Source organism: Monodelphis domestica, chromosome 3 (assembly GCF_027887165.1).
Source record: "Monodelphis domestica isolate mMonDom1 chromosome 3, mMonDom1.pri, whole genome shotgun sequence".
Taxonomy (NCBI): Eukaryota; Metazoa; Chordata; class Mammalia; order Didelphimorphia; family Didelphidae; genus Monodelphis; species Monodelphis domestica.
The window spans coordinates 177,892,059-177,919,039 of record NC_077229.1 but is presented as its reverse complement, the minus strand read 5'-3'; the positions used below and the strand labels follow the sequence as shown (position 1 = coordinate 177,919,039).

Here is a 26,981-nt window from a genome sequence, read left to right as displayed (position 1 = left end):
CAGTGTGATCCTGCATAAGTCATTTATGAGTGCTCCAGGCTAATCTCTTAAGACTTTTTAAGTTGAAGAGAAAATGCAGCTCTGGTAAATGGTAGGAGAACAGAAATTATTCCAGCTTAGCATTCCATTTTGTACCTTACTTACCCAGTTCTCTTAAGAATTCCTTATTTACTTCAAAGAATAGCACGAATGCTTTCTCTGACCTTCTCCCATCCATTTGCAATTGCTTTTGTTCACTTTTTCTCTCTAAAAATTACTTTGAATAATTTTTTACACATCTTTCTGCTTACATGCATTCTTCTAGCATACAGGTTCTTAACGTTTCCATAACACCCCTTTGGTGGTGAAACTTTTGAGTCCCTTATCAGAGTATTATTGTAAAATATAAAATGTAAGATTTTTTAAAAATTATATTGAAATAGTTGTCAAAATAAAGTCAAGGACTCAAGGTTAAAAGTCTTTGATCTAGTAGAATAGAATGTAGATCTTTCAGGATAGAGAGTCTGGCTTTTTAGTTTTGTCTTTAGGTATTTGTAAAGAACCTTAATCAGGTACTTCATAAATGATTGTTGAAATGTAAGGAAAAGGCTAAAATAGCCATGAAAAATAAGTGTTTATAATTCTTTTGCCTAAGTTATTACTTTACTAGGGAAAGTATAACCAATTTTAAATCCTAATTTGAGTCTAGATCATATATATATATATATATATATATATATATATATATATATATATATATATATATATATATATATATATATATATATATATATATATTTATGTGTGTGTTTTTACCATATATTTAGTGTTTAGTAATAGTAGCAAATTCTGTATACTCGAATTAACAAGCATTTGTGAGACATCTAATATGTGCTATGCACTGGGCTAAGTGCTGGGTTACAAAGAAAGACAGAAATGGTCTCTTCTCTCAAGTAGATCACAGTCCAGTCAAGGAGAAAGCTTACAAACAACTATGTACCAAGTGGTACTATATCATGTAAATTGAAGATAATCTCCCAGGGAAGATATTAGCATTAAAAAGGGTTGGAGGAGCAGCTAGGGTTGCATAGTGGATAGAGTGGCAGCTCTGATTTCGGGAGGACCTGAGTTCAAATGTGGTCTTGTACACTTCCCAGCTGTGAAACCTTGGACAAGTCAACCCCAGTTGCCTAGCCCTTAACACTTTTTTGCTTTAGAATTGATGCTACCTCAGAAGAAGGTATGGTTTTAAAAAAGCAAAGATGCATTGGGAAAGGGTTCTTGCAGAAGGTGTGATTTTATTTTATTTTATTTTTTGAGAATTTTACTTAATTAGTCAATTTAGAACATTATTCCTTGGTTACAAGAATCATATTCTTTCCCTCCCCTCTTCCCACCCCTTCCTGTAGCTGACACGCGATTTCATTGGGTATTACATGTGTCCTTGATCAGAATCTATTTCCATGTTGTTGGTGTTTGCACTAGGATGATCATTTAGAGTTCACATCCCCAGCCATATCCTATCAACCTATGTAATTAAGCAGTTGTTTTTCTTCTGTTTCTGCTCCCACTGTTTTTCCTCTGAATGTGGATAGTGTTCTTTCTTGTAGATCCCTCTGAGTTGTTCAGGATCACTGCATTGCCACTAATGGAAAAGACCATTACATTCGATTGTACCACAGTGTATCAGTCTCTTTGTATAATGTTCTCCTGGTTCTGCTCCTTTCACTGCATCAATTCCAGTTCCAGTCCCCATGAAATTCCTCCACTTTATTATTCCTTTGAGCACAAAAGTATTCCATAACCAACAGATACCACAATTTGTTCAGCCATTCTCCAATTGAAGGGCATTCCCTCATTTTCCAATTTTTTGCCCCCACCAAGATCACAGCTATGAATATTCTTGTACAAGTCTTTTTCCTTATTATCTCTTTGGGGTATAAACCCAGCAATGCTATGGCTGGATCAAAGGGCAGATAGTCTTTTAGCACCCTTTGGGCATAGTTCCAAATTGCCCTCCAGAATGGTTAGGTGAGATTTTAAATGAGATTAGAATGAATCCAAAGAAGTCAGGAAAGGAAGGTAAAGGAGGAGAGAATTTCAGGCACAGAGGACTGCCAGTAAAACTGTGGGGAGGCAGGAGATGGAACATCATATCGAGGGAACATTAAAAGAAGGTCAGTGTCCTTGGATCACAGTATGTGGAAATGAGTAGAGTCTAAAAAACTAGAAAGATAGAAATGCTCCAGGTTATGAGGGACTTAAAAAGTCAGAAGATTATATTTAATCCTGGGGGAAATAGAAAGCCACTGAAGTTCATTGACTAGGGACAGAGGAGTGGCATGATCATACCTTCACTTGAGGATGATCACTTTGACAACTGAATGGAAAATGGACTGGAGTAAGGAGAGACTTGAGGCAAAGAGAAAATCAGAAACAGAAAATCAGTGGGAAAGCTTTTGAAGTTGGCCAGACATGAAGTGATAAAGTCCTAGGTCAGAATGTGGAAGCAGAGTCAAAATAGAAAAAGGGACCTACACGAACTTGTTTTCTTTAAAATACGTGCCAAACTAGGGGGACAAAAATCTTTGGGGTATTCATATAAACAAAAATCAACATGGATTCTGGCTGTATTAACAGAATAGAAACTATTAAAATATATGCTGCTGAGAGAGGTCTTGTGAGTGAAATTGTTATATATGTAATTATGCAATTATGCATGGAGAAAAAGCTGAGATGTGACTTATGGTGATTTGTCCCATAAATAATCATGTCTTACTTTTTATTGCCATACCGATTTCTCTTGGAATTTTACTTTAAAAGTCTCAAGTTTTATAGATTTCAAGAGTTACTGTTGTCTTTTACAACCACATAAAGTTAGTGTCTGTGATTCCATTGGAGTGATTGTCCAGAGATAATTGGAGAATGATTATTTTCAGGTATTAAACTCCGCTGCCTTAGAGGCACTTAGATGACTCAGTGGATAGAGGGTTGGATTTTGGAGTCAGGAAAACCTGTGTGCAATTCTGGTTAAGACTCTTACTACTTATATGATCTTGGGCAAGTCACTTAACCTTTCTCTGCCTCAATCAAGTGGAAAAGAAAATGGTAATCCATTCCAGTATTTTTGCCAAGAAAACTCCATGAACAGTTTTGGCATACTGTGGTCCAAAGGATCACAAAGAGTCACACGTAGCTGAAGAACAACAGGCTTCAGTGCTCAAAATCTACACTTCTCTAACCCATTTTGTCAATTAATAGACATTTATTAATCTCCTACTGTGTGCTGGGCACTTTGCTAACAAAAAAAGATAGACAGTTTCTACCCTTGAGCCAAAAATCTAAGGGGGTGGGGGAACACATCAAGAAAATAGTTCTGTACAAACAAGCTATTGTACATGACAAATTGTTGTCAACAAAGAGAAAAGTACTACATTTAAGAGATACCTAAAGAAGGTAGGATCTTAGTTGGGACTTGAAGGAAGTCAAAGTATTCATGAAACATGAATTGGTCCAAGGGATAACCAGAGAAAATGCCTGGATTTTGGAGAATGGAGTGTCTTGTTCGAGAAACTGCTATGAGGGGGCAGCTAGGTATCTCGGTGCTTTTAGAGCCAACAGATGGGAGATCTTGGGTTCAAGTCTGTCCTCAGACACTTCCTAGTTGTGGGATTCTAGGCAAGTCACTTAACTGCAATTGGCTAGCCCTTATCACTCTTCTGCCTTGGAACTGATATTTAGTATCAATTCTTTTTTTTTTATTATTATTTAGTTTATTCTTTATTTTAGTTTAATAACAAATTTACACATACGTTTTCCAAATTTATATGATTCATCTTATCTCCCTCCCCATTCACAGAGTTGACAATTCAGTATGGGTTGTATATGTATTATCACTCAAAACACATTTCCATATTATTCATTTTTGTATTTAGTATCAGTTTTAAGACAGAAGGTAAGGTCTTAAAAAATGACTACTCTTCAGTGAAGCATAACTGATCTTTCATGTTTTACATTTGAAACCAAGCAATATGTGAAGGATCTTTTATTTGAAGAGTGCAACAAACTCCTAGCATGGAAAATTCTTTCCACCAAAGAGGGAGATAAATAGTAGGGAGTTAGCACATAGCCAGAGCTACACAACTAGTGTGTCAAGAGGTTTGGGAACTTGGTTCTTCTTCGTATACCAAGCCCTCTATTCTTTATACCACACTGCCTCTGTCTATATCTGGTTGGAATTAAGGCAAAACTAAAATTTTCCCAAATAATAATACACAGTTTCACCTCTCTGTTTTAGGCTGGGTGTGAGTATACAGGTAGTATGCAGATTAGTTCCAGGTGACTTCGCTTCAAGGCTAATTTTGTGAATATAAATGGATTCCAGTGCTTTCTAGATATGTAATCTACCATATCTGCCCAGCACTGTGTAAGAGAGGGCTTTCGAATCATTACTTCCATTATTTCCCTTGTAAGCCCAATTTTAGCTAAGTTAATTACAGAACGGTGTAATGAGTCACATGTGGATCATGGTAATCTGATTCTAATGAGAAATACTTCCTTTGTCCCCTAGACTTTTGCTCTTAATTTTGCCTCTACCATCTTTAAAATGGTTGCTTTGGGGTATTCAAAAGTCTACATAAATTCACTACCACTTTTGGCATATCTCCTATGTTAGTAGATACATTAATGATTGCATTTTTGTTTTTAACACCCCATTTAAATCATCTTGAAGATTGTGTGGATCTTGTCATAGAGATTCTGTGTTCCTATAACCCAAAATGGGCCTGGGGGGAGGGGAGGAAGACCTGTGCTTAGAACCCTATTTTTTTGTGACATCAATAAAGCTGAAGTTGCAGAGGATCTTCCCCTAGTTTTCCTTGCCTTCACCCTCAGATGCAATTACCAATTGCATGGACAAGGTCTTCAATGGAAAAATTCCACATCTTATTTACATGATAGACAGAGAGTAACATCATTGAAAATAGATGTGGGGGCAGGTAAGTAACTCTGTGGATAGAGGGTCAGGCCTGGGGATGGGAGATTCTGGGATCAAATCTGACCTCAGACATTTCCTAGCGATGTCAGTTACTTAACTGGGCAAGTTACTTAAACCCAGTTGTCTGGCTTTTTTTTGTTCTTCTGCCTTTGAAATAATACTTAGTATTGATTCTATGATGGAAAGTAAGGGTTTAAAAAAAAGAAAGAAAACAAATGTGCTCCCTGCTATAATAAAGATGTTAATTGTAGACATTTTGGTTGAGTTGTCTGTTAATGTGCCATCAGCATTTAAATGGTCCCAAAGAGACTTTGTCATTAAATAGGAAAGCAATTCTATGTCTACCTGTTTCCTTTCCCACCCCCTTTTTTGTTCTCTGTCTCCCCTAAGTTATAATTTTTAACAAAGCTATATTAGGAGGGAATCTCCAAGGGCAAGAACACATGTACATGCACACACAACTCTCTTCCATAGTCCTAAATTGGCAAGTGATTTATAATGAAGAATAATGACCTGGTTTTTAAGAAAACAAATCTTCAGAAAAAATCTGCTTTCATTTATTTAATTTTTAAAAACCCTTAAACCCAATAATCTCATCTAAAATAATTAAGTGAAGCCACAAATATGGAACTATCGTTTATCTTAAAACTATATAAATATTGATAAAAAAAATCTCAATTCTCCATTCCCTTCTACTGTTTTTTCCCCTGATATGTATATTTATTAGATTTTGTTGCCTTTCTAAAAATTATAGTAAGTATTAAGAGTTAAGATGCTGCTTTCTTTGTTGTGGATCACTTACCATAAGATTTTTCACATTTCTTGTTCATTTTTTTATGTAATGTTTTCCATTTTATTCAATATGCCACAATTTGCCTAAGAATTCTTTAATGTTTTGTCATGCTGGCTATTTCTAGCTCTTCATTATATCAAAGGCATTATGCATCTTTGTAGTGGTAGATCATTTTTTTCTTTTTAATGACTTTCTCTTCTTCATAGATTACCACAGATTCATTAGAGGTAATAAGTCTCCTCCTATTTGGCTGGGGTGAGTCTTGTACCTTAGGCTTAGTTTGTCACTGATCAGATTGAAACCTTTTTAGCATGGTAAAAACCTGTCACAGCTTGTAATCTGTTGACATAGTCTTCAGGGAACCCTGAGCTGCCTTTGTAGCATGATGAAGCATTCGTATAAGACAATGAAATGCCATTGGATACATAGCCCTAGTAGTGCAATGACTGTAATCAGTTTTGTAATTTGTTAGATATTGCTGAATTTAAGAATACCAGAATGTACCTGTTTGATCCTATTCCTGCCAAAGATAAATTTATATGTATTTTTAACCATTGTTGCCAAGTTGATCATATCAGGTAACAACTCAAAATTGTTTTAATTTTAATTTTTCTTTTCATTAGATACTTTTAAGTTAATTTTAAAAATGGATTGTTATTAACTTGTGTTTCTTCCTGGAGAATTGTTTATATCCTTTGTCCATTTATCCTCAGGGGAATATGTATAAACTTGCCTTTAAATGTGAGACTTGAAATATGGTTGGGGGTGGGGGAAGTAACAGAAACTGGTAGCTGGACCCAGAACTTGAGGTGGGGGAAGGGTGGTAGAATGGTTCCTCAGAAACCTTAACCAAATCCCTCCCCAAGCCATCTGCTACCTCGGCCCTGAGGGAAAAAGGGGGAATAAAGATAGGGGACGAGAGGAACTGAAGGGAAGGGAAAGCAGTGAAATCAAGGGAATAGCAGAATTAGGTGTTGAAAGAAAATGATGCTTTTAACCACAAAATGGAGTGAGATATTTGAAACTCTCATCTGATTTTATTTCTACCTTTCACTATTGGATTAAAATTAATCAGAAGATCACATTCTTATCTGTTCAGAAAGAAAAAACCCCAAACTCTTAAAATTACAAGCTGTATTTTGAGATCATCATGGTCGTAATGACACTTTGCCAGGATCTCTGACCCTGTATTTGTGTCAAATTAAGAGAATTCCTTTTAGCTTCAGAACTCTCTGCTTCTGCCTCACTAGTCTAAATCAGAAAGAGATATTCTTCCCCAAGACTAGATTATGGAATATAAATATATCCTTGTAGATTTGTTAGTATCTACATGTCATAATTAAAATGATAATAATGTAAGTGATTTTCCCATGGCATATTAACCAACAATTTTTTTCTTAGAAATAGAAAATGAATCTTTTTTTCCCTAATCATTCAAGAAGCCTCTTTTTTCCCCCTCTCCTCCTTCCACTAGGGTCGCCCATCAGGAGATGCTTTTATCCAGATGAAATCTGCAGACAGAGCATTTATGGCTGCACAAAAGTGTCATAAAAAGACTATGAAGGACAGATATGTGGAAGTCTTTCAGTGTTCAGCTGAGGAGATGAACTTTGTGTTAATGGGGGGCACTTTAAATCGAAATGGCTTATCCCCACCGCCATGTAAGTTACCATGTAAGTTTTTCTTGGGTCTTGGCGCTATCCTACGCTATGTGCTGGTAGGTGCTTGAGCTGCTTTCATGACTATATTCCTGGCTCTTTCCGAGGCAGATAAAGTGGTTGGATGAAGCTTTCCCATCTGAAATCAATAGTATCTGGTGATTTAATTTAAGAACTTGGTTGTGGATGTCCATAATGAAAGAAAAATGCTAAAACAAAACAAAAAAAAACCAAACCCTCCTTTCAGATCATCCTCTTGCCTTTCCAGTGATAAGCAACTTGATTTCTAAAGCTTAACATGCCCAAGTAAGTAAGCACTGACTCTGGGAAGCAACATGGCTACATAGATATTTTAACATTCATGTAAGATAATTTAAAGGCGAAATTTAAGTTTTTACGTAGAAAGCTTTATTGGGTGAGTGATGTTAGGTTTGTCCTTTTTCTCCCCTACTTTCTGGATAAGAAAAGATAAAACTCAAATATTGACTTGTTGAAATGTCAACTCCATTACTTTACAGAGTGTTTGGAGCAACAAGTTATTACAAAGGCAAAATGCATCATTAAACTAGCCAACGTTTTCATTGGGTCACAGGATCAGTGCTTAATTTCAAGCCATGCTCTTGCTCATTGGAACCTGGGTAGCAGTCATCTGGTGTCCTTCCTTTTTAGTCCTACTTACTATACTTAATTATTAGTTCACACTATGTCCTTGATAGTGAATAGGGAACACATTTTGAAGATCTAAAGTTTAATGCACTTTTCTTTTTAGTCATGCAAGTGAAACCTTTATTTGTACTTGAAATCATCATGTTTATTGAGATATTTACAAATACATAAAGGGGTCACCTAGTATAAGATTTTTAGTCCTGGGCTTAAAAATATATCACAATTCAAATGAATTCCAAGAATAATTGAGTAATGGTGATTTGATTCATTTTAAATTTGGAAGAGCTGGAAGACTTGGACCAGCTTCTAGTCAGTAAAGGTCTCCACCACTGCTTCATCTAGTCAGACCACTTTTTGGTTAAATATTGATAAAACAGTTATGCTGATGATAATAATTTTACTTCTGGACATAACCCTACATGTATGGCTTATTGTAGGATAGTGTAAAGGAGATTTTATTGTGACTACCTCGTCTCTCTCACACACACACACACTCTCACTTTCTCTCTCACTTTCTCTCTCTCTCTCTCTCTCTCTCTCTCTCTCCCTCCCTCCCTCCCTCCCTCCCTCCCTCACTCCCTCCCTCCCCTTTCCCCTCTCTCTCCCTCTCTCTCCACACACATACACACTCTCATACATACACATTAAAAACTTTTGCTAGTTCTCAACAGTGTCTTCAGTTTAGCACCATAGGATTTAGAGATGGAAAGAGGTTGTATTTTAGATTATAGATTAGAAAACTGAAGGCCAAATAGGTTCTGAAATGAACCCAAGAGACCACTCAGGAAAAAGTCAATTTTAAACAATTAAAATTTCAAAAAATCCAGGTGATTTAGGGGAAATCTGACTAAAGATTTTTATGGAAAAAAAAAAGTGCTAGGAGCTAGGTGGATAGAAAGCCAGAGCTGGAGATGAATCTACATCTGAGTTCAAATATGGCCTCAGACACTTCCTAGCTCTGTGACCCTGGGTAAGTCACATAACTCTTATTGCCTCTCTTTGCCTTGGAAACAATATTTAGTATTGATTCTAAGACAGAAAGTAAAGGTTTAAAACAAAAGATTTTTGTGTCATAATTTATGAATGTCTCTAAGGAGATCTTTTAGCCTTCCTTTGTAATGCATTTCATTACCTCTCATAGTTGGGTGACATATTCCCTAGAATCTAAATTCTTCCTCTTGGGATGTGTTTGGTCTCATTTTTCTGTCCTTTTTAGAAAAGAGCTACTCATTGAGTAGCCCTCCAGAAACATGAAAACATCTTCCCTTCAAAGGCTAGATTAGACCAAATCCATTTTATCATTCTGAGGGGCAAGTATTTTGAGAGGCAGTTAGGTTGCTAAGTGGATAAAGTCATGGTCTTTAAGTCAAAAAGATCTGAGTTCAAATAAGAACTCAGATTCTTAAAAGTTGTGTAAGTCACCGAAGTTTTGTTTGCCTCAGTTTCTTCAACTGTAAAATAGGGGCAATAATAGCACCTACCTCTCAGGATTGTTGTGAGGATCATATCAGATAATAATTGTAAAGAACTTAACACAGTTGGAGAGAAAAGAAAATGAATTAAAAAACCAACATCTAATTAAGATTGCTTTTGTGTCAACTCACATTGTTTGAATTCCCACTGATACAGCTTTGTATCATGTTTATTCCTTTGTCTGAAATAATATATACTTCAAGGCCAAGTTCTTTCGGCCTCATGTCATGTGATTGAAGCAAATGTACAATTCTGGGTGCATTTCATATGTGCTTTTGATGAGTGCTATCAAACTACTAAAAATAAAATGATACTAAAAGAGTCATTGAAGAGTTCAGTGTTGGAAGATATGAAGGACATCTTCGTTCATTGACCCTTGAAGTAACCTCACTGGCTGTGTGACAGCTTATTGCAGGAACAGTATATTAAGGAACTGATCTGCAAAACTTTCTTTCTTTTCTAAGAAAATTCATAATTAAGTATCCTAGTTAAAAAGATAATTATACACAAAGCTATGAGAGAGACTTTCCAGGAATACAGTAGGATGGTTTCCCAAATTCTTTAGGGGATCAAAAATTTGGGTAAAAACAAAATTCATTGCCTTGCAGTGTTTAAATACAGAGCAGTGTGTTCAGTTTCTCATCTAATCATTCTGCTCATCTTATGAGTTTGAGACAAGCATACTGTATCAAATAGGAATGGTAAACCTGGCTCAAATCTCAGGCCTGGCCTTGACTTTATAGTTTTTGATTGATTATATTTTTGGTTTCTCAGTTAACTTTTCTGTTCATTGCATTGATCTGAATGTAATGTTAGGTTCTTTTCAAGCACAATCACTTTCACTTCTGGCAATGTAATTTTTGCCACTGTAAAGAAGCAGACACTTATTAAACTTTTGTCCTGTGGGGTAATGATATGAGGAAGAAATTATTACTGTGAAATACTCTACATAAATGTTGGTATGCTTTGTATATGATCTTCTATAATTCTTTCCTTCCTTTCTTTTCCAATATGGGAGGAATAGCAAGGGTTGGGGAATTGGGGTTAAGTGACTTGCCCAGGATCACACAGCTAGGAAATATCTGGGGCCAAGTTTGACCCCAGGTCCTCTCTACTCCAGGTTTGGTACTTTATCTACTGTACTATCTAGCTGCCCATACCTGGTTTAGTTATGGCCTGTGAAATATAGTCAAAAATATTTTTAGGATAGTCTTAGGCTAAATACAATTCACAGTTATGATTCAAAACTTTCTTTTTTTTTTTACAATCTTGCCTCTATCATAACTAGGTTCATGAATGAGAACTGCTTACTAAGAACTAAGCTGAGTGATTTGAATTAATCCTTTTGGGGAAGAAGTGTTGTTGGTTGCCAAAAGGTAGATAGAAATTTAAATAATCCTAGCTGGTTGCTAAGTCAGCCCCACACTAAAAAACCCCAAGTAGAGAGAGATAGTGTAGTTCAATGGAAAGAATATGGAAATAGAAATGGGAATTGAGGAGAAATTGAGTTAGAATCTTGGCTCTGCCACATGCTCCATGAATGACCATGGGGAAGTCATTTTGCATATTTGGACCTCAAGCTTTCTTTGTTCATAAAATAAGGTTGGACTAGGTGATGTCTGAAGTCACTTCAATTCTGTATCTATGTTCCTATGATCCTAAGACTGGGTTAGTTCTAAAACCACTCTCTGTTGTCAGCATTGGGTTTAGCTTCAGATCTCTTTGAATTAAATTCTGAACCTACCCAATGCAGGCTCCCTATTGCTCTGGATTAGACATAGCTCCAATCTGACCTGAGACATCTGGCCCGTAGATATTCTTCCTGGGGTGGCATTGATCTAGAGTAGACTGGACCCTCATGGATCTTTCCTTACTCTTGAGTATGTTCTGTCCTAGATTTCCTGGAGTATAGAAGAAGGAATATATATGAGCTGATGCATATCTTAACTCAAATCCTTGGTAGAATTAGCAGAAAGGCTATAGAAGGAAAAGACTCTCAAGAAAGAGTAGCAGCAAGAGCATGGAAGGAAAAGAGTATCAAGAGGTTCTAGGCTATCCTCAAAGAAGATAATTGGCTCTTCGAACAACTAGGAGAGTGTTGTAATTTGTTTTAATAAATTATGTGAGCCACCCTCCATCCTTGGGCTGATGGAGAGTTGAGATCTCTCAGGCTACTGGGAAAATATTTCGTATCCTGCTGTTACAGAAGGCACACATCACATACCATTTCTCAAGTTTCCTAGGAGAAACTGTGGTTTTCAAGTTAACAGGATGTATGAATTCTTTGGAACCAAAAAAGAAATGGATTGGGAAGGCTGGAGTCATCTGTCTGAGGAAACTCACGTCCACACAGTTTGAATCTAAAAATGATAACTTTGTAGTCCTTTAGCCAGTAAAGAAGCTGCTTGTTCTGTAACTCCCCTTTTTCCTATTTAGGTCTGTCTCCTCCCTCCTACACGTTTCCAGCCCCTGCTGCTGTGATCCCAACTGAAGCTGCCCTTTATCAGCCTTCTGTTCTTCTTAGTCCCCGGACATTGCAGCCCTCCACAGCCTACTATCCTGCTGGTGCACAGCTTTTCATGAACTACACGGCGTACTATCCCAGGTAAGGCACAGAGGAAAGTGGAAACTAGAGGCAGGAACAAAGAACTCCTTTGTTCTGCCAGGACCTAGAGCTCACAAAAGAATATTGTCTGTGGTCACACTCAAGGTTGGCTCTGCAGGGAACAGATCCTTGTTGCTCAACCTGTGACCAAAAGAGAGATCCTTTAGAAAACCTTCTTTGGTTCTTTCTGGGCTGTGTGTGTGGTCAGTTTAATTGGTATATATGTTCTCTGTATTTAAGGAAATGGGACAAAGGAAAGTCTACTTCTCCTGTCCAGGGGGACCAATAGTAACCATTAGCACAGACCTTGAGAAAGGGCAATAAATCATATAAACATTCAGTTGTATTTAGCATAAGTTAAATATTTATTAATGATATCTAAAATATAATGATATATTTGTCTTAAATATTAATGGTAGCTAGCATTTATGAAGCACATTATAATTATTTCATTTAATTCTTTCAAGAATCCTGTGAGTATAATTATAGGTGCTATATTATTATCCTGGTTTTACAGATAAGGAAATCGAGGCTGAGGGATCTTAATCATTGCCCTGGTAAAGAAATTTTTTGTCTGAAGCCAAATTTGAACTCAAGTCTTCTGATTCCTAGTCCAGCACTCTATTTACTTACTTCTTGCTACTTACTACCCCTTAGCTGATTTATGTCAACTATAAATCTGGAAATCCATGTCTTAGTGGGTTTTGGACGACTAGCAAAGTTGATGATTAAACAAAATGCAGGTGAAGAAACATTTGAGGGTGTTTTCATCTAGCAAGGGTATAATAGCCTATACCTATAATCCCAACTATTGGGGAGGCTAAGGCTGCTGGATTTCTTGAGCTCCGGAATTCTGATCTGCCATAGGCTAAGCCACTTGGGTGTCTGTATTGTCTGGTTCTAATGTGGTGAACCCCAAGGAATGCGGTACCACCAGGCTACTTACAGAAGAGTGAATTGGCCCAAGCTTCCATGACAAATCAGTAGGGGAAGTACGCCCTTGAGTGGCCATTCAACTTCCAGATTGGGTGAGACACACCTTTTCTCAGCCTCTCCCCCCAAAAAACCATCATTCATATGTAATAAAGAAACATAGACAATATAAGCATACGTAGTAATAGAACACATTCTACAATACTTATGCTTTGTTTTCTTAAGTTTGCTGAATTTTCTTTTGTGTTTTATCTATCAAATGATTAGCCTTTCAAGTTAAGATCTTATTACACTTTAGCTATTATGGGACTGGGCATTGGATTAATTGGAATCTGCCATTGCAGTGTTCTTATTGATGTTAATTATCCTCCTAATTCTTCTCAATCTTCATCAGCTTATTAGAGTCCTACAAATTAGGGTCATAAAATACAACTTTGAAAGCTGTAAGAAACCATATGCTATGAGGATTATCCTTGTTCCTAAAGGACCAATGATCAAGTATCCTATTCATTACAGATATACGCATTCTTTCTCTGTGTATCTCTCACTCACTTTGTCTTGTTTGACTTGGGGGGGAGGGTGTTACAAGAATACAAGAAATTCCTGAACCCTCTGGGATGAGGCACGTAAAGGACTGGGAATGAGAGAGTATAGATTTCTGTTAATTTGGGGTAAACAGAGGGACTGATCTAGGTAGCATAGTGGAAACACATCAAGCCCAGTAGCTGGAAGATCTGCGTTCTTATTTGACCTCAGATCCTTCCTTGCAAGGGTGACCCTAGGCAAGTCACTTGACCCAAGTTGCCTAGCCCATGCCATTTTTCTTTTTTTGACTTGATACTAATATAGAAGGTAATGGTTTTAAAAGGGAGAAAAAGAAATACCACATGAACTTTTTATTTTATTTTAAAATTTTTTTATTTTTAAATATTTTTCCATATTTTCATGATTCATTTTCTTTCCTTCCTCTCTTTCCTCCCCCCTCCTAGAGCTGACAAGCATTTCCACTGTGTTGTACAAATGTCGCATGAACTTGTAGATGAATTCCTGTATACGTTTTATTTAACTGTTTAAAAAAGAAAAGAGAAATTTGAAGCCCCAAAGTGACAGTCTCTCTTAAGGATTATACAAAGCATGTTCTCTATCTATATTGCTGTAAAATGGGAAGGATTTTATGTTCATATTTCCAGTACTTGACATAGTGCCTGGCACATGAAAGGTGCTTAATAAATGTTTCTTGATGGACTTAATAGAAAAAAAAACCAACTTAGAACCCCATAAGAAATGTTTCCATAGCGGAAAAATGAGTGAATTAAACTTTTAAGAAGTGCGTAAAACTGGGATTCTAATGTCCTGGATTCTTACAACCTATATTACGTACTAACTTATAGGGAGCAACATGAAAATGGAAAGAACATTGAGGAGGGGAGCGAATCAGGAGCCCCAAGTTATATTCTCAGATCTGCCACTGGTCAGCTGTATGACTTGTAGTGAGGCATTTCACCTCTATGAATTAAGTTCCTTCCTTGTAAAGGAGTCCATTGCATAGACTCTTCTTTAATTATAAAATTCTAATTCTAACTCTCCCATTCAAAGTTACAGGTATTTTTATATCACTTTTGTTTTCAAATATAATTTTTTCCCCTTCCATATTCAGAGGCTAATAATAATAGTAGTAGTAATATCAGCTACCATTTATTAAAGTGGTTTATAAAGTACTTTGCAAAGGCTATCTCATTTTATCTTCTTGACAAACTTTGGCAATAGATGTTAGTTGTTACACCCATTTAATAGAGCCGGAGATAAATCACTTGCCTGGGGTCACTCTGCGTGTATATGTCTGAGGCAGGAATTGAACTCATGTCATCCCAACTCCTGGTCTAGTACTTGATTCCCAGGACCACCTACCTGCCTACCTTGTTACAAAGAATTAAAAAAAGAAAAAAGATAGAAAGGGTAATAAGCCAGTTAATAAAATTAACCAACATGTTATCCTATTTCTTCATTTCATACATAGATTTTTCTAGTCATGAAATAAAAATCTCATTTAGACAAAAAAAATCAAGTCTTAAGATCTTATATATGGGGGTAGAAGGGACTTCAGAGCCATCCATTCAATGCACTCATTTTACAGATGAACAAAAGGTTGAGGGTGTCTCATCTAAGTTTTTGCCAGTAGAGCTGAGATTTGAACTCAGTTGTATTCTGACATCATCTCCAGTGTTTTTCCCTTTGCCAACTGTCCTTATTCTAGGTTGGCATAATTGTTTGTGAAAGAAAAGAAAAATTCTGTATGATTATAAGATTTTTTGTAATAACATTTAGGAACTGATTGTCCAAGAGGAATACAGCAGAACCCTGCAAAAATCCCATGAGGCTCCTTACCCAGGTGGTCTGGAGATCTACCTTTTAATTCCTAGGATGAAATGCCAGAGTAGCACATCATATTGGCTCCCTGTCCAAGGCTATTACACCACTCATGGTACCCAGGGTGAGCTTCAATTTCAACTCTGTACTTTTGAAATGTGTTCCTTAATACCCAGAATGTGGCATAGAGTTTAACCGCTTGCTTCTCCTCCTACTAAAGCTTCAGAGAAAGAAGCCAATGTTGTAGTCTTAGCTCACTTTTATACGTTGCCTAAAACTGTACAGAGCACTTTCCTAGCAACAATTCTAAGTATTAGCCTCATTTTACAGAAGAAGAAACTGAGGCTCTTAGACATTAACTCATCCAAGTTTCTCACACCTCAGTCTAATACTATTATTTCCACTCTAATCAACCACCCCACACTCTGACCCATATCACCATTCCTTCCTCTCATCAGGTATAAGAACACCATTATTACTCCTCATTCAATGTCCTTGTTTTGGGGACCAAAGTAGAGCAGAAAAAAATGTTATGGCTAATCTATAAATGTATACTGGCACTGACTATGCCTGCATTAAGGAAAAAAATGTGGGTTGTAAACGGATGCATGCCTTTTACCTAATGGATGAAAGTGAGAAGCTTAGTATTTTTGGACAAATATAGAATACAAAGTGGCTTTTTAAAAGCTTTGAATTCAGGAGGACTCATTATCCTGAGTTTAAATCCAGCCTGAGACACTTACCCTGGGCAAGTCATTTAGCCCTGTTTGCCTCAGTTTCCTCATCTGTAAAATGAGTTGGAGAAAGAAAGGGCAAACTTGGAATTTGAGAGTACTTAAGAGAGAGCCTTCAAAAACCTTCAGGTGAAATGGCCAGCATCATCTAAGAGGAAGATACCATTTTCAACTATATTTCTAGAAATACCATCTGTGATACTCTAGGAAATATGTTTTCATTTACCTCTTCCTTTTGAAGGTAAAAAGAAAAGGTGAAATCATGGCTATTTATTCATCTGCTATTAGGTGGAAAGCATTATGCCATGCTTTCTTCTAGATGAAATCATAATATCTAATCCTTAGGTAGCATTTAAAGATTAAAAAGGTGTTTTATGTAAATCATCTTATTTAAGCCTCACAATAACCTTGTGGGGTAAGCACTTAAAATACCATCACCACTATTTTACAGATGAAGAAACTGAGGCTCAGAGATGTTTATGACTCTTGTCCATGTCAGAGACTTTATTTAATCCTAGCAATGTGTCAGAGGTGGAACTTGAATCTAGATCTGGGTTCTAATGCCAACACCTATCCATTATGTCATGGTGTGGTGCAGAAGTGTCATATATTGGAGTCCAGCATGAGACCTGAAATGCAAGTACAATGCACAGCAAATTAACATGTAATTAGTTGCTGTGTGACCCTGGGCAAGTCACATAACTCCCATTGCCTAGCCCTTACCACTTTTCTGCCTTGCAACCAATACACAGTATTGATTCTAAGACAGAAGGGAAGGATTTATAAAATGAATAAATTGTATGGGGGGCGGGGGTGGAGAACAAATGGGTGGCACAGTGGATTGAGCGCCAGGTGTGGAGTTGGGAAAAATCTAACATCACATACTTCCTAGCTGTGTGACCCTGGGCAAGCCGCTTAACCCTAATTGCCTAGACATTGTCCTTCTACCTTAGAGTTGATGCTAAGAAAGTAAGATTAAGTTTTTAAGTAAAATAAATAAATTATGATAGGACATAGATAATGTTAAATATGTAGTTTTTTACGTGAATGTGTCTATTGGGATATACACCTTAGTTGTCCCATTTGTGTTTGACTCCACTGGTATAGTGGATAGAATACTAGCCTTGAAGTCAGGGAGAAATGAAATCATATCCTTCCTCACACTGTTGTGTAAGGTTGGGCATATCTTCATCTATAAAGTGTAAGAGTTGGATTTTATCACCTCTAAAGTTGCTTCTCCGCTTGAAGCTGAAATTTCCTATATGCGAATGTCAGCTCCTTAAGAGCAGAACCTGTGGTTTTTCTATCTGTATCCTTTTTAGTATAGTGTTTTTCATGTTTGCACAATTGGGGTCTTCTTGGCAAAGGTTTGTTATTTCCTTCTCCAACTTATTTTACAGAAGAGGAAATTGAGGCCACCAGGGTTTGCTGACTTGCCCAAGGTCACACAGCTAGTAAATGCCTTAGGCCAGATTTGACCTCAAAAAAATAAATCTTCTTGACTTCAGGCATAGAATTCTATCAAGTGTACCACCTAGCTAACTTACTATTTTATAACAGTGAAAAAATATGACCGTATAGTAGATCTAACAGTTTTAATTTTAGCAATAGGGGGCAGCTGGATGGCTCAGTGGATTGAGAGTCAGGTCTAGAGACAGGAGGTCCTAGGTTCAAATGTGACCTCAGACACTTCCCAGGTGTCTGATACACAATATTGACTCCAAGACGGAAGGTAAGGGTTTAAAAAAATTTTTTTTTAGCAATAATTCTTTGTGATTGGAAAACACAAATTCCTACTTTTAAATCAGTCACACCACAAGTATTTATTAAGTATCTCCTATATGCCTAGGACTCTTCTAGACATTAGTGGATACAAATGAAATTAATAAAACAGTATCTTCTCAAAAGGAAATTAAACCCCTGTCTTCTAGGTATAGAATAGAATAGATGTTGGATTTATTTCATGATCTCTAACATGATATGGTCCAGAATGTATTTAAACTTTACTGTTCAAGCGAGAATCCCCCTCAGAAATGATATTTGAATTCCATGTTACCCATACTCCTGTGTTATTTTGAAAGGTCTTAGGGGTGGTGGTGAAAAGAGATATCTTTTGGAGAAAGTAGATAGAGTAGAACTTAAATACATAGCTAAAATATGAAGAATGTGCAAGGTATTTGGAGGCCACTATATAATCTGACAATATTGTACTTTGGAAGAGTAAGTGATTAGGAGCTGCCCTTTCCTTTTATCATGAGATGGAGCAGAGACAGATTGCTTAAACAAAAACCCCAGATCCAAAAAATGAGCAGAAAATTAAAAAGAGTGGGATGAATACCATGGATAATCATGCATATATATATATATATTTTTTTTCCATTCCTATTAAATCTTGACTTTTTTATTAAGGCTCCTCATTCCTCCTTGTAAAAGAATGTCCTCCCTTCAAATAGGTAGCACAGGTGGAGACCAATTTAGAAGCGAAGCCCGTCATGTGTCTCCAATTAAATACCCATCTTGACACTTTGGACAAAGATGGATTAGACTTGCATGTTTTTCTGTCTTTGTTATAACACTTTGGCTGACCCATTTTTTATTGGAGGCTATAATTAGTAATGAATCATCTTGAGCAAAGACGAAAAGCACCCTGGACAGGCTTAAGTTCTGATTTGAATCCTTTTCCCTGAACAGTGCTCTCTGTCCCAACCAATTAGCTTTTCAATAATAAATGACCTGTATAATTTTCAAATGAGTTTATGTAAATGAAAAGCTTTCCCAGAGCCTAAGCAGTAAGCTTCTGGGTAAGCAAGATCAAGGCTTTAATTACTGCCTTGTCAGTTTCTACTGTTTAATTTTGAAATTTATTGCTTTCTTAATTTTCTTTTTGTCATGGCAGTACTTCTTAGAGGACTTTCCTTTTGCAATTTTAATGAATATAAAGCTAATTATCTTATATTTTGCTTTACTTAAGTAAAGAAAACCTACCGATATCAAGGTTTAATTTTTTTTTTTCATTTCTAAAGATATTTGGTCACCCAAATATTTAGTTCGGCAAACTACAATATGAGATTGGAAATTAATGAAATTTGTGAAATTAACTTTCTTTTGGAGTAAATTAGGTGGCTCAGTGGATTGAGAACCATGTCCAGAGACATAAAGTCCAAAGTTCAAATTTGGCCTACGACACTTCCTAGCTGTATGGCCTGGACAAATCACTTAACTCCTACCACCTAAGCCTTGCCATTCCTCTGTCTTGGAAGCAATACACGGTGTTGATTCTAAGACAGAAGGTAAGGGTGTAAAAGAATAAATTTTAAAAATTAACTTTTTCTTGTTGAGCTTTTATGAAATTTAATAATTATTTGTAGACTTTGAAAATTGGCAGATCAATAATGACCCTATCTTGTATTTTTGATGGCTGCCATTTCTAGATGGGGACAAGGGAGAGGTGGCCCAGGGGATAGAATAACAAGACTGGAGTCAAGAAGATTCTTCTTCTTAAATCTGAACTCACACTGAAGAGCTGTGTGACTCTAGACAAGTCAATTAATTCCATTTGCCTAACCCTTATTGCTCTTCTGCCGTGAAACTGATACTCAATATCAGTTCTAAGACAGAAGGTAAGGGTTTAACAAAAATAATTGAGAAGAGTATGTCAGAGTAGCATCTGAGCTCACCTTCATACCAGAAAAACCTGAATTTTATTCCTTACTCTGAAACCTACTAATTCCTGGGCTTGTCCTTGGACTTCTCATGCTTCTCAGTGCTCCAGCAGCTCTTAACTAATAAATTGCTAAGATGCCCATCCGTGGTCCTGGGCTTCAGTTCAGTTGTAAGCTCCTGGAGGGCAGGGACTGTGCTTTGCCTCTCTTTTTATTCCCAGTGCTTTACACAGTTCTAGACAAAAAGTAAATGAGTTAATGAATCTAATCCAGGATTATTGACTGACTGTGAGGTAAAGAACATTTTTCACTGGAATCTCCCCACACTGAAAAAATCACAGGTCTACTAACATATATACATCATTATCTACATGCTTTATACATTTATTACTTATATAGATAACTGTTATGAGTTTATGTGCCTGTGTAAGAGACTATTTCTGAAATATGAAAGAAAATGGAGCCATCTAGATATTAATTGTTAAGATAAGAAGCATCAATTGTTACAATAATCAATAGGTTGATGTTGCGCATTTGGGGTTTTTTTTAATTACTCAAAAAAATGAATGATAAGGAAATATGTTTTGCATGATAATACATGTATAACCTATATTAAATTGCTTGTCAGGTCTGGGAGAAAGAAGGGAAGAAAGGAGGGAGGCAATATGGATCATATAGCTTTGACAAATTTATGTGGAAGTTTGTTATTAAAATTAAGAAGTAAATAAAATAAAGATAAACAGAAATAATCATTAGGTTGCCATTAGATTGTTGAACAGGATCTCAGTGTGATGAAAATGGAATCTGAATACCATAATGGAAAGAGCAATGGATTGAAACAATTAACTTTAGCATGTGGGCAAGTCATTAGAGCTCTCCAGTTCCTAGGGGTTCCCCCCCCCATATTAAAATGAAATCTCTAAGATGACTTCTAGAATTTTATGACTTTGAGTCTCTGTCATTTGAATTGAAGACAAAAGCTAGAAGGACTGTTTTTAGGAATCAAGGATCTTGACACCCCAATTATTTCAGCATCAGTGGAAAGAATTAGGTAGAGCTCAGGATTGGTAAGATTATGGTGGATCAAAAATAATGGTGAAGGTGAAGAGGTCAAAAAGTATGCAGATTTTCTAACATTTCTCCTTTCATAATGTTTTCACCTCTCTTTATATGGGTAATCTATTGCTTCTCTGCCTTTTGGCTAAAATCAAGTGTAGTGTCAAATGGATAGGCTATATACCTTAATAGAAATTAATTTTTTTTTGGTCTTAAATGACATAATTATTTTGGCCTCCCATGTGAAGATGTCCTAAGTATGTGCTTTCAGATTTCTTTTAGTAGTGGTAGTGAATTTACCCAGACTCTACCTTGTAACCAATGGTGTGGTTTTGGTGGATTTTTTTTTTTCAAGATAGCTAGTTGCAATTACAACATTCAATGGGCAGGGAACTGAGGTGATTCTGGGTAGTCTAAATGGGAATCAGTCCTGTAACTGTGCCCTCATTGAGCATTTACAACCAACTGAGGTCAACATACAACAAACAAAATTCAGTAACTAATGTGCTTTGAACTCATTGGAGGTGGTTACTAGAGAAACGGCAGATGGAAACATTTGATAACTATATTATCTTTGGATAATTTGACTGTAGTTGAGCTATGCCCTACTTAGAAAAGCAAAAACAATGTCATATTGCAGGAGTGGGTGAAATGATTTGTGGGATCTCAGCTTGCAAAATTAGCCCTGAAAGGCATCTTGCCTCAACCATTTCCCTTCTGATAGTGCCCTGCAGAGCTATAGAGAAGGACAACATTTTTGCTAAGTGAAATTCATGTCTTAACATTCAGGTTATGCTGACCCCAGCTAATTTATTTAGCTTTCATTTGCCTCTCTGGGTGTGATTTGGATTAATAGAAGTCAGCCAGTTAGTTGGCTCATTTTGGAAATAGTGTGGGAGAGTGTCTAGGAGGCTTTTCAGAATCCCAAGGAAGGGAATATGATTTTGAGAAGGAAGGAGAATATTATCATTCTTTGTTGAATTGTCTACTCCTTTCTTTGGCTTCATGTCAGTGAGCAATGCATATGGTAGGAAGCCTGGAAAAACTTGTTTTTTCTTAAGTTGTTGAATGTATATTGTAAAAGATTGTCTTATGTTTCTTTTGGTTCACTGTACTTTCTCTTCCTCTAGCCCCTCAGGTTCATCTAATAGTATTGGCTACTTCCCTACAGCTGGTAACGCTAGCAGTATCCCTCCACAGCATGGCACCGTGGTCAGAATGCAGGGCCTGGCCTACAATACTGGAGTTAAGGAAATTCTTAACTTCTTCCAAGGTTACCAGGTCAGTAGCTTTAAGGAGAAACAAAATTCTCAGTGCCCCTGTTAAGTTAAATAGCCTAAAAATATGATGAGAGGCAAGGAGGGATTTTTCCCCCCCGTTTTAATCTGTTAGATGTGCTTTAAATATACAATGGAACAGCTAACCCCTAAACAAAGGACAGTGGTTAAACACCACTGGAGACTAATCATGCATGTCCTGTTTTTACAGTATATTAGTTTATGAAAATGGGGGCTTTGGTGTTCCATGTAGTTGTCCTATTTTGTCAGTGCACTTAATCCATGTCATCTCCATTTCTTTGCTGTATGTGGAAAGGCTCTTCAGAATTTTGGAAGATGGATTGTTTTCTGTAGAACTGGTTTAACTATGTAAGAAAATGTGCTCAAGTTCATCGTCTTCTCCTTGCTTGCATAACATCCTAATCTAGTTAGTCTGCAAAAAGCTGCCTGAAGCCAGTCTAAGTATCCCATAACCATTAGCATTCTTCTCTTTAGGCATGTTGATTATTACTGGAACAAATGAATTGATTTTGGTAGCAAACCTTAAAATCTGGGATTAAACTACCTTGTGAGGAAGATTTTTTAAAAATATGATTTGAAATTCCTGATTATGTTTGAATTTAGAAGCAATTGTTTCATCAGATTGTGATTCATTTTCTACATATGCTTTTGTTTCCACTTTCAAGTCTCACTCCTCATGCAAAATGCTACTTGAGTTATCTATCATCTGTACAGAATATTTCCTCACTAAATACCAATCAGTAAGCATTTTTTAAAAACTCTTACCCTCTGTCTTAGAATCAATGCTTAGTATTGGTTCCAAGGCAGAAGAGCAGTAAGGCATAGGCAGTGGAGGTTAAGTGACTTGTCTAGGGTCACATAATTAGAAAGTGTCTGTTATTTGATTTGAACCCAGGACCTCTAGTCTCTACCCCTGACTCTCTCTATCTACTGAGCCATCTAGATGCCCCTTTAGTAAACATTTATTAAGTACTTGCTGTGTGCCAGGTACTGTGCCAAGCACTAGGGATACAAAAAGGGACTAAAGACCACCCAGTTCTCAAGGAGCTCCCAATCTAATGGGGAAAACAATAAATAAGCACATCTATACAGACAAGCTATATACAGGATAAATAGGAAATAATTAGCAGAAGGAGAGCACCTGAATTAAAAGAGATTGGTAAGGGCTTACTAAAGAAAATGCAATTTAGTTGAGACTTAAAGAAAGCCAGGAAAATGAGAAGCCAGACCTGGTGAGAGAGCACTTCAGGGATAAGGGTAATGCCCAGATAGAATGTCTTGTTTAGATCATGTAATGGAGAGCAAACCATTTTGCCTCGTTTAGAGAGTCAGCACTTTTGCCTTGTGGAGAAGCATCCATTTATTTGTGGATGGACAGCTGAGCTATTATGTTACTCTTTGCTGAAAGGGACCATAAAATACATTATGTACTATTTTGTGTTGTATTACAACTAATATTGAATTACAAAGTTTGCTTCAGACATAAACCATGGTCAAACTCCTTCCCACTTTCTACACAACTGGACATGCTGGTATTCTCTGGTGTTTAACAGGGGAACTCTGATGACAGTAGTCAGTAAGCTCAGCTGCTGAGTTTTTTAACTTCAACATCCATGAAGCATTGTAAGATAAAAATGAGTCGTGTCAGCCACAGTGTTTACCACCCGTAGCCCAATGAGGTGTAACAATTGGTGTATGGTCCCTAGTTCTTTTGATGCAAATAAAACAAATTCTTCTGTATGAATGAGCACTGACTGATAACTGAGTCATCGGGTTTTTTCATATGTGAAAGGAGACTAAACTATATCAGATATAGTATATTGGCTTGGCCAACCCATGATTAATAATTTTCCAGTTCAGATCTGACTTTATTCTTGTGAAAAGTGTTTTGTGATTGTATTCCTGGACTTGTCTTGGTAGGTAGACTACCAGGTATTTTATATTATCAACAGTGATTTTATTTTTTAAATTCTATATGTTTCTTTCAAAACTGGCCTGTCTGTCCTTCCTTTGGAACTTCTATTCTCTTCTTTGTATTTTATTTTATTTCATTTTTTTAACCTTTACCTTCTATCTTAGAATCAATAACTGTGTATTGATTTCAAGGCAGAAGAGCAATAAGGACTAGGCAATGGTGGGGGGGGGGGGTTAGGTAACTTGCCCAGGGTCACACAGCTAGGAAATGTCTGAGGCCAGATTTGAACAGCGACCTCCTGACTCCAGGTCTGTCTGTCTAATCACTGAGTCACGTAGGTGCCCCTAAATGAAATAATTTTTGACAGGTGTTTTGCAAACCTTAGCTTGTTGTACAATTGCTTTTCTGTTGTCTCAACTCTTCATGACGTCATTCTGGGTAGGATTGTACCTCATGAGGGACTCCTCCTACAGAGTGAGGGACCCTTGCTGCTGACATGCTAGAGCAAAAGCTGCTGCTAACTTGCCCCAAAACTACCTGTGTTGATTTACTGTCCCCATGAGGCAGACCTTTCCTACCTACCTTCTCAATTGTCTTAGGATGGAACATTGTTTCACTCCAACTTTTTAATGGTTTTGCTGCTTCCGAATTTATTTTGAAGCATATTTTATAGTTCTTTTGAAAAGAACTTGGGAGAGTTCTGGGAATTGCAACCTTATTCTACCATCTTTGCTCTACCTTCTTAATAATCTGTTTCCTTGGCTTATGAAGTTTAAATTAAAATAGTTGTGTGGAATGATTTGTTCAATTCTTTCCCCCAAGTAGTTTACAGGTTAAGATTGTAGTCAACTTTTAAATGAAATTGAAAACAGAGTTGGAATCTCAATGAATATTAAATTAGGAGTCTTTTTGTAAAAAATCTACTAAAAGTCTATTCCAACAACCTTTGTGATATGTAGGCGATTCTAGATTCCCAAGGATTCTTGTAGAGGACTTTAAACTCTGGTGGGTCCAAGAAAATCTAGAAGCAATTCTAGTACGGTGTCTGATGACAGGTTGTATATTTTCTAGCTAATTGAGAACCAGCCTATCTATCTATCTATCTATCTATCTATCTATCTATCTATCTATCTATCTATCTATCTATCTATCTAAATTCAGGGAATACTTATCGCTAGAAAGTGTATCAGACTAACTTTTGATTCAGTAGGGATGGAAGGGCTTTGATATGTATCAAAGTGCGTAGTGCTTTCCCCTTTGAGATTGCTTTGTTTTTTAAACAAGAAGTTTTAGTTTCATACAAAATTTTTGTGCAAAGGTGATTTTCTAAAACCATTGTGTATTCTAGAATTGTGACTAGAAGATCGTGTGTGATACCCTGTATGGTAATAATCTGCCAGTTTTTCTTGTATTTATTTTGGATAGAATTCTGGGGAATTTTTGCCAATGGTGTGAAGTCATAGTAGATTCAGCTGATATTACTAAATGGATAAAATTTGTTTTGCCAAATGATACCCTTATGTGAAGGCATTTTCTGCACATTTTTCAAGTGCTTAATATTTTCTGTTTGGTAAGCAAAAATGAATGAAAAATAGCTTTGCTTACTTTGCATAATTGGATATCTATTACTGTATAATGCAGTCATCAGATTTCTGAGCATTAAAATGGATCAAATTATTTTTTCTCTAAATAGAAATAGATTGATACAGTGAATGAATTCTATTACTTTTCTCTATTTCCCTACTTAATTATTTTACTAGTTTACAAAATCTCAAAAGTGTTCCTGCTCTTGAAGGCTGAATCCTTGGCTCTACATATTCTTAGTGTTGTGGATATGATGATATACTTTTCTATTAAACATTATGGTGTTGCAGATTTTAAAATTGACACTATTGCAGTTTCGACATTGTTTAATCATAAACTTTAGCAATGTATGTGGAGATTGACATTTTCATACACAAACTCTCTTTTTGTGTCCTATATATATGGAAATGCTTTTTTGTGTGTGTTTATGTTCTGAATTTTAAAATTTACAGAAAAAAAGCTTTTAGTAACAAAACATTTGTGTTGTCTTGCTTGAATAGAAAGATGTCTTATCTGGTATTACTTCAGTTAAATATATGTGGACTATACTTTAGAGATGCTTGAGTGTTTAGTGCTACTATTCTACTTGTCTTTTGATTCTTTATTGTTATTATTATTGGAGGGCTAATATATGATACAGTTAACCAAAATATCTCACACTATTAGGGAGATGATTTAGATCTATGTTTTATGAAAATTGTATTCTTTATTGTTCCATATGGTTCTTATATTTATATCTTCTTATAATAGTATGTCTCAGATTTATATTTTTGAGGATTCAAGTCCTCAGTACATAAGTAGTTGTAAAACATTGTATGTATCAACTAAATTTTTTCAACAGTACTGATTTTGGACTTAAACCATTTCTTTATCTTCTTCTTTGGACTTAGTAATGTCACTTCTAGTAGCAGAGAGAGAGAAATGGAGGGAGGAGATGGAATGAATTTGGGGGGATTAGAACAGGACCCTATTTGTGGTTTGGATTTCCATTCTCCTCCATAGGATCAAAGAATCCTCCATTTAGGGCTATAAGGGATCTTAGGGCCATCTAGTTCAATCCCTTTATTTTATAGATTAGAAAACTAGGGAGCAGAGTAGTTAAATGAATTGGTCACCATCACAAAAGTACCTTAATCTTATTTGAAAGTGACTATAATGGGAGATGAATCAATGACCATAAAACTACTCAAATACTTAAATGAGAATGTAGTTATCACTTGGGTATTTAAATAAACTTAGAGATTTTGGCTTCCTCACCTCTT

At 36.4% G+C, this 26,981-nt stretch overlaps 1 protein-coding gene across 5 annotated transcripts in view; it reads left to right on the top strand.

Annotated features, from left to right (window-relative positions):
• The window catches only part of ESRP1 (epithelial splicing regulatory protein 1), a 101,954-nt gene that overhangs the window by 50,788 nt on the left and 24,185 nt on the right, over positions 1–26,981 (top strand). For 2 of the 5 annotated variants that reach the window (XM_007488122.3, XM_007488123.3), the window contains exons 12-14: positions 7,243–7,441; positions 12,002–12,170; positions 22,053–22,203. In XM_007488122.3, coding sequence (XP_007488184.1) covers positions 7,243–7,441; positions 12,002–12,170; positions 22,053–22,203 — 519 coding nt within the window. The remainder of the gene's footprint in view (positions 1–7,242; positions 7,442–12,001; positions 12,171–22,052; positions 22,204–26,981) is intronic. The other 3 variants (XM_007488124.3, XM_007488125.3, XM_001379464.5) reach the window with 2 other exon arrangements.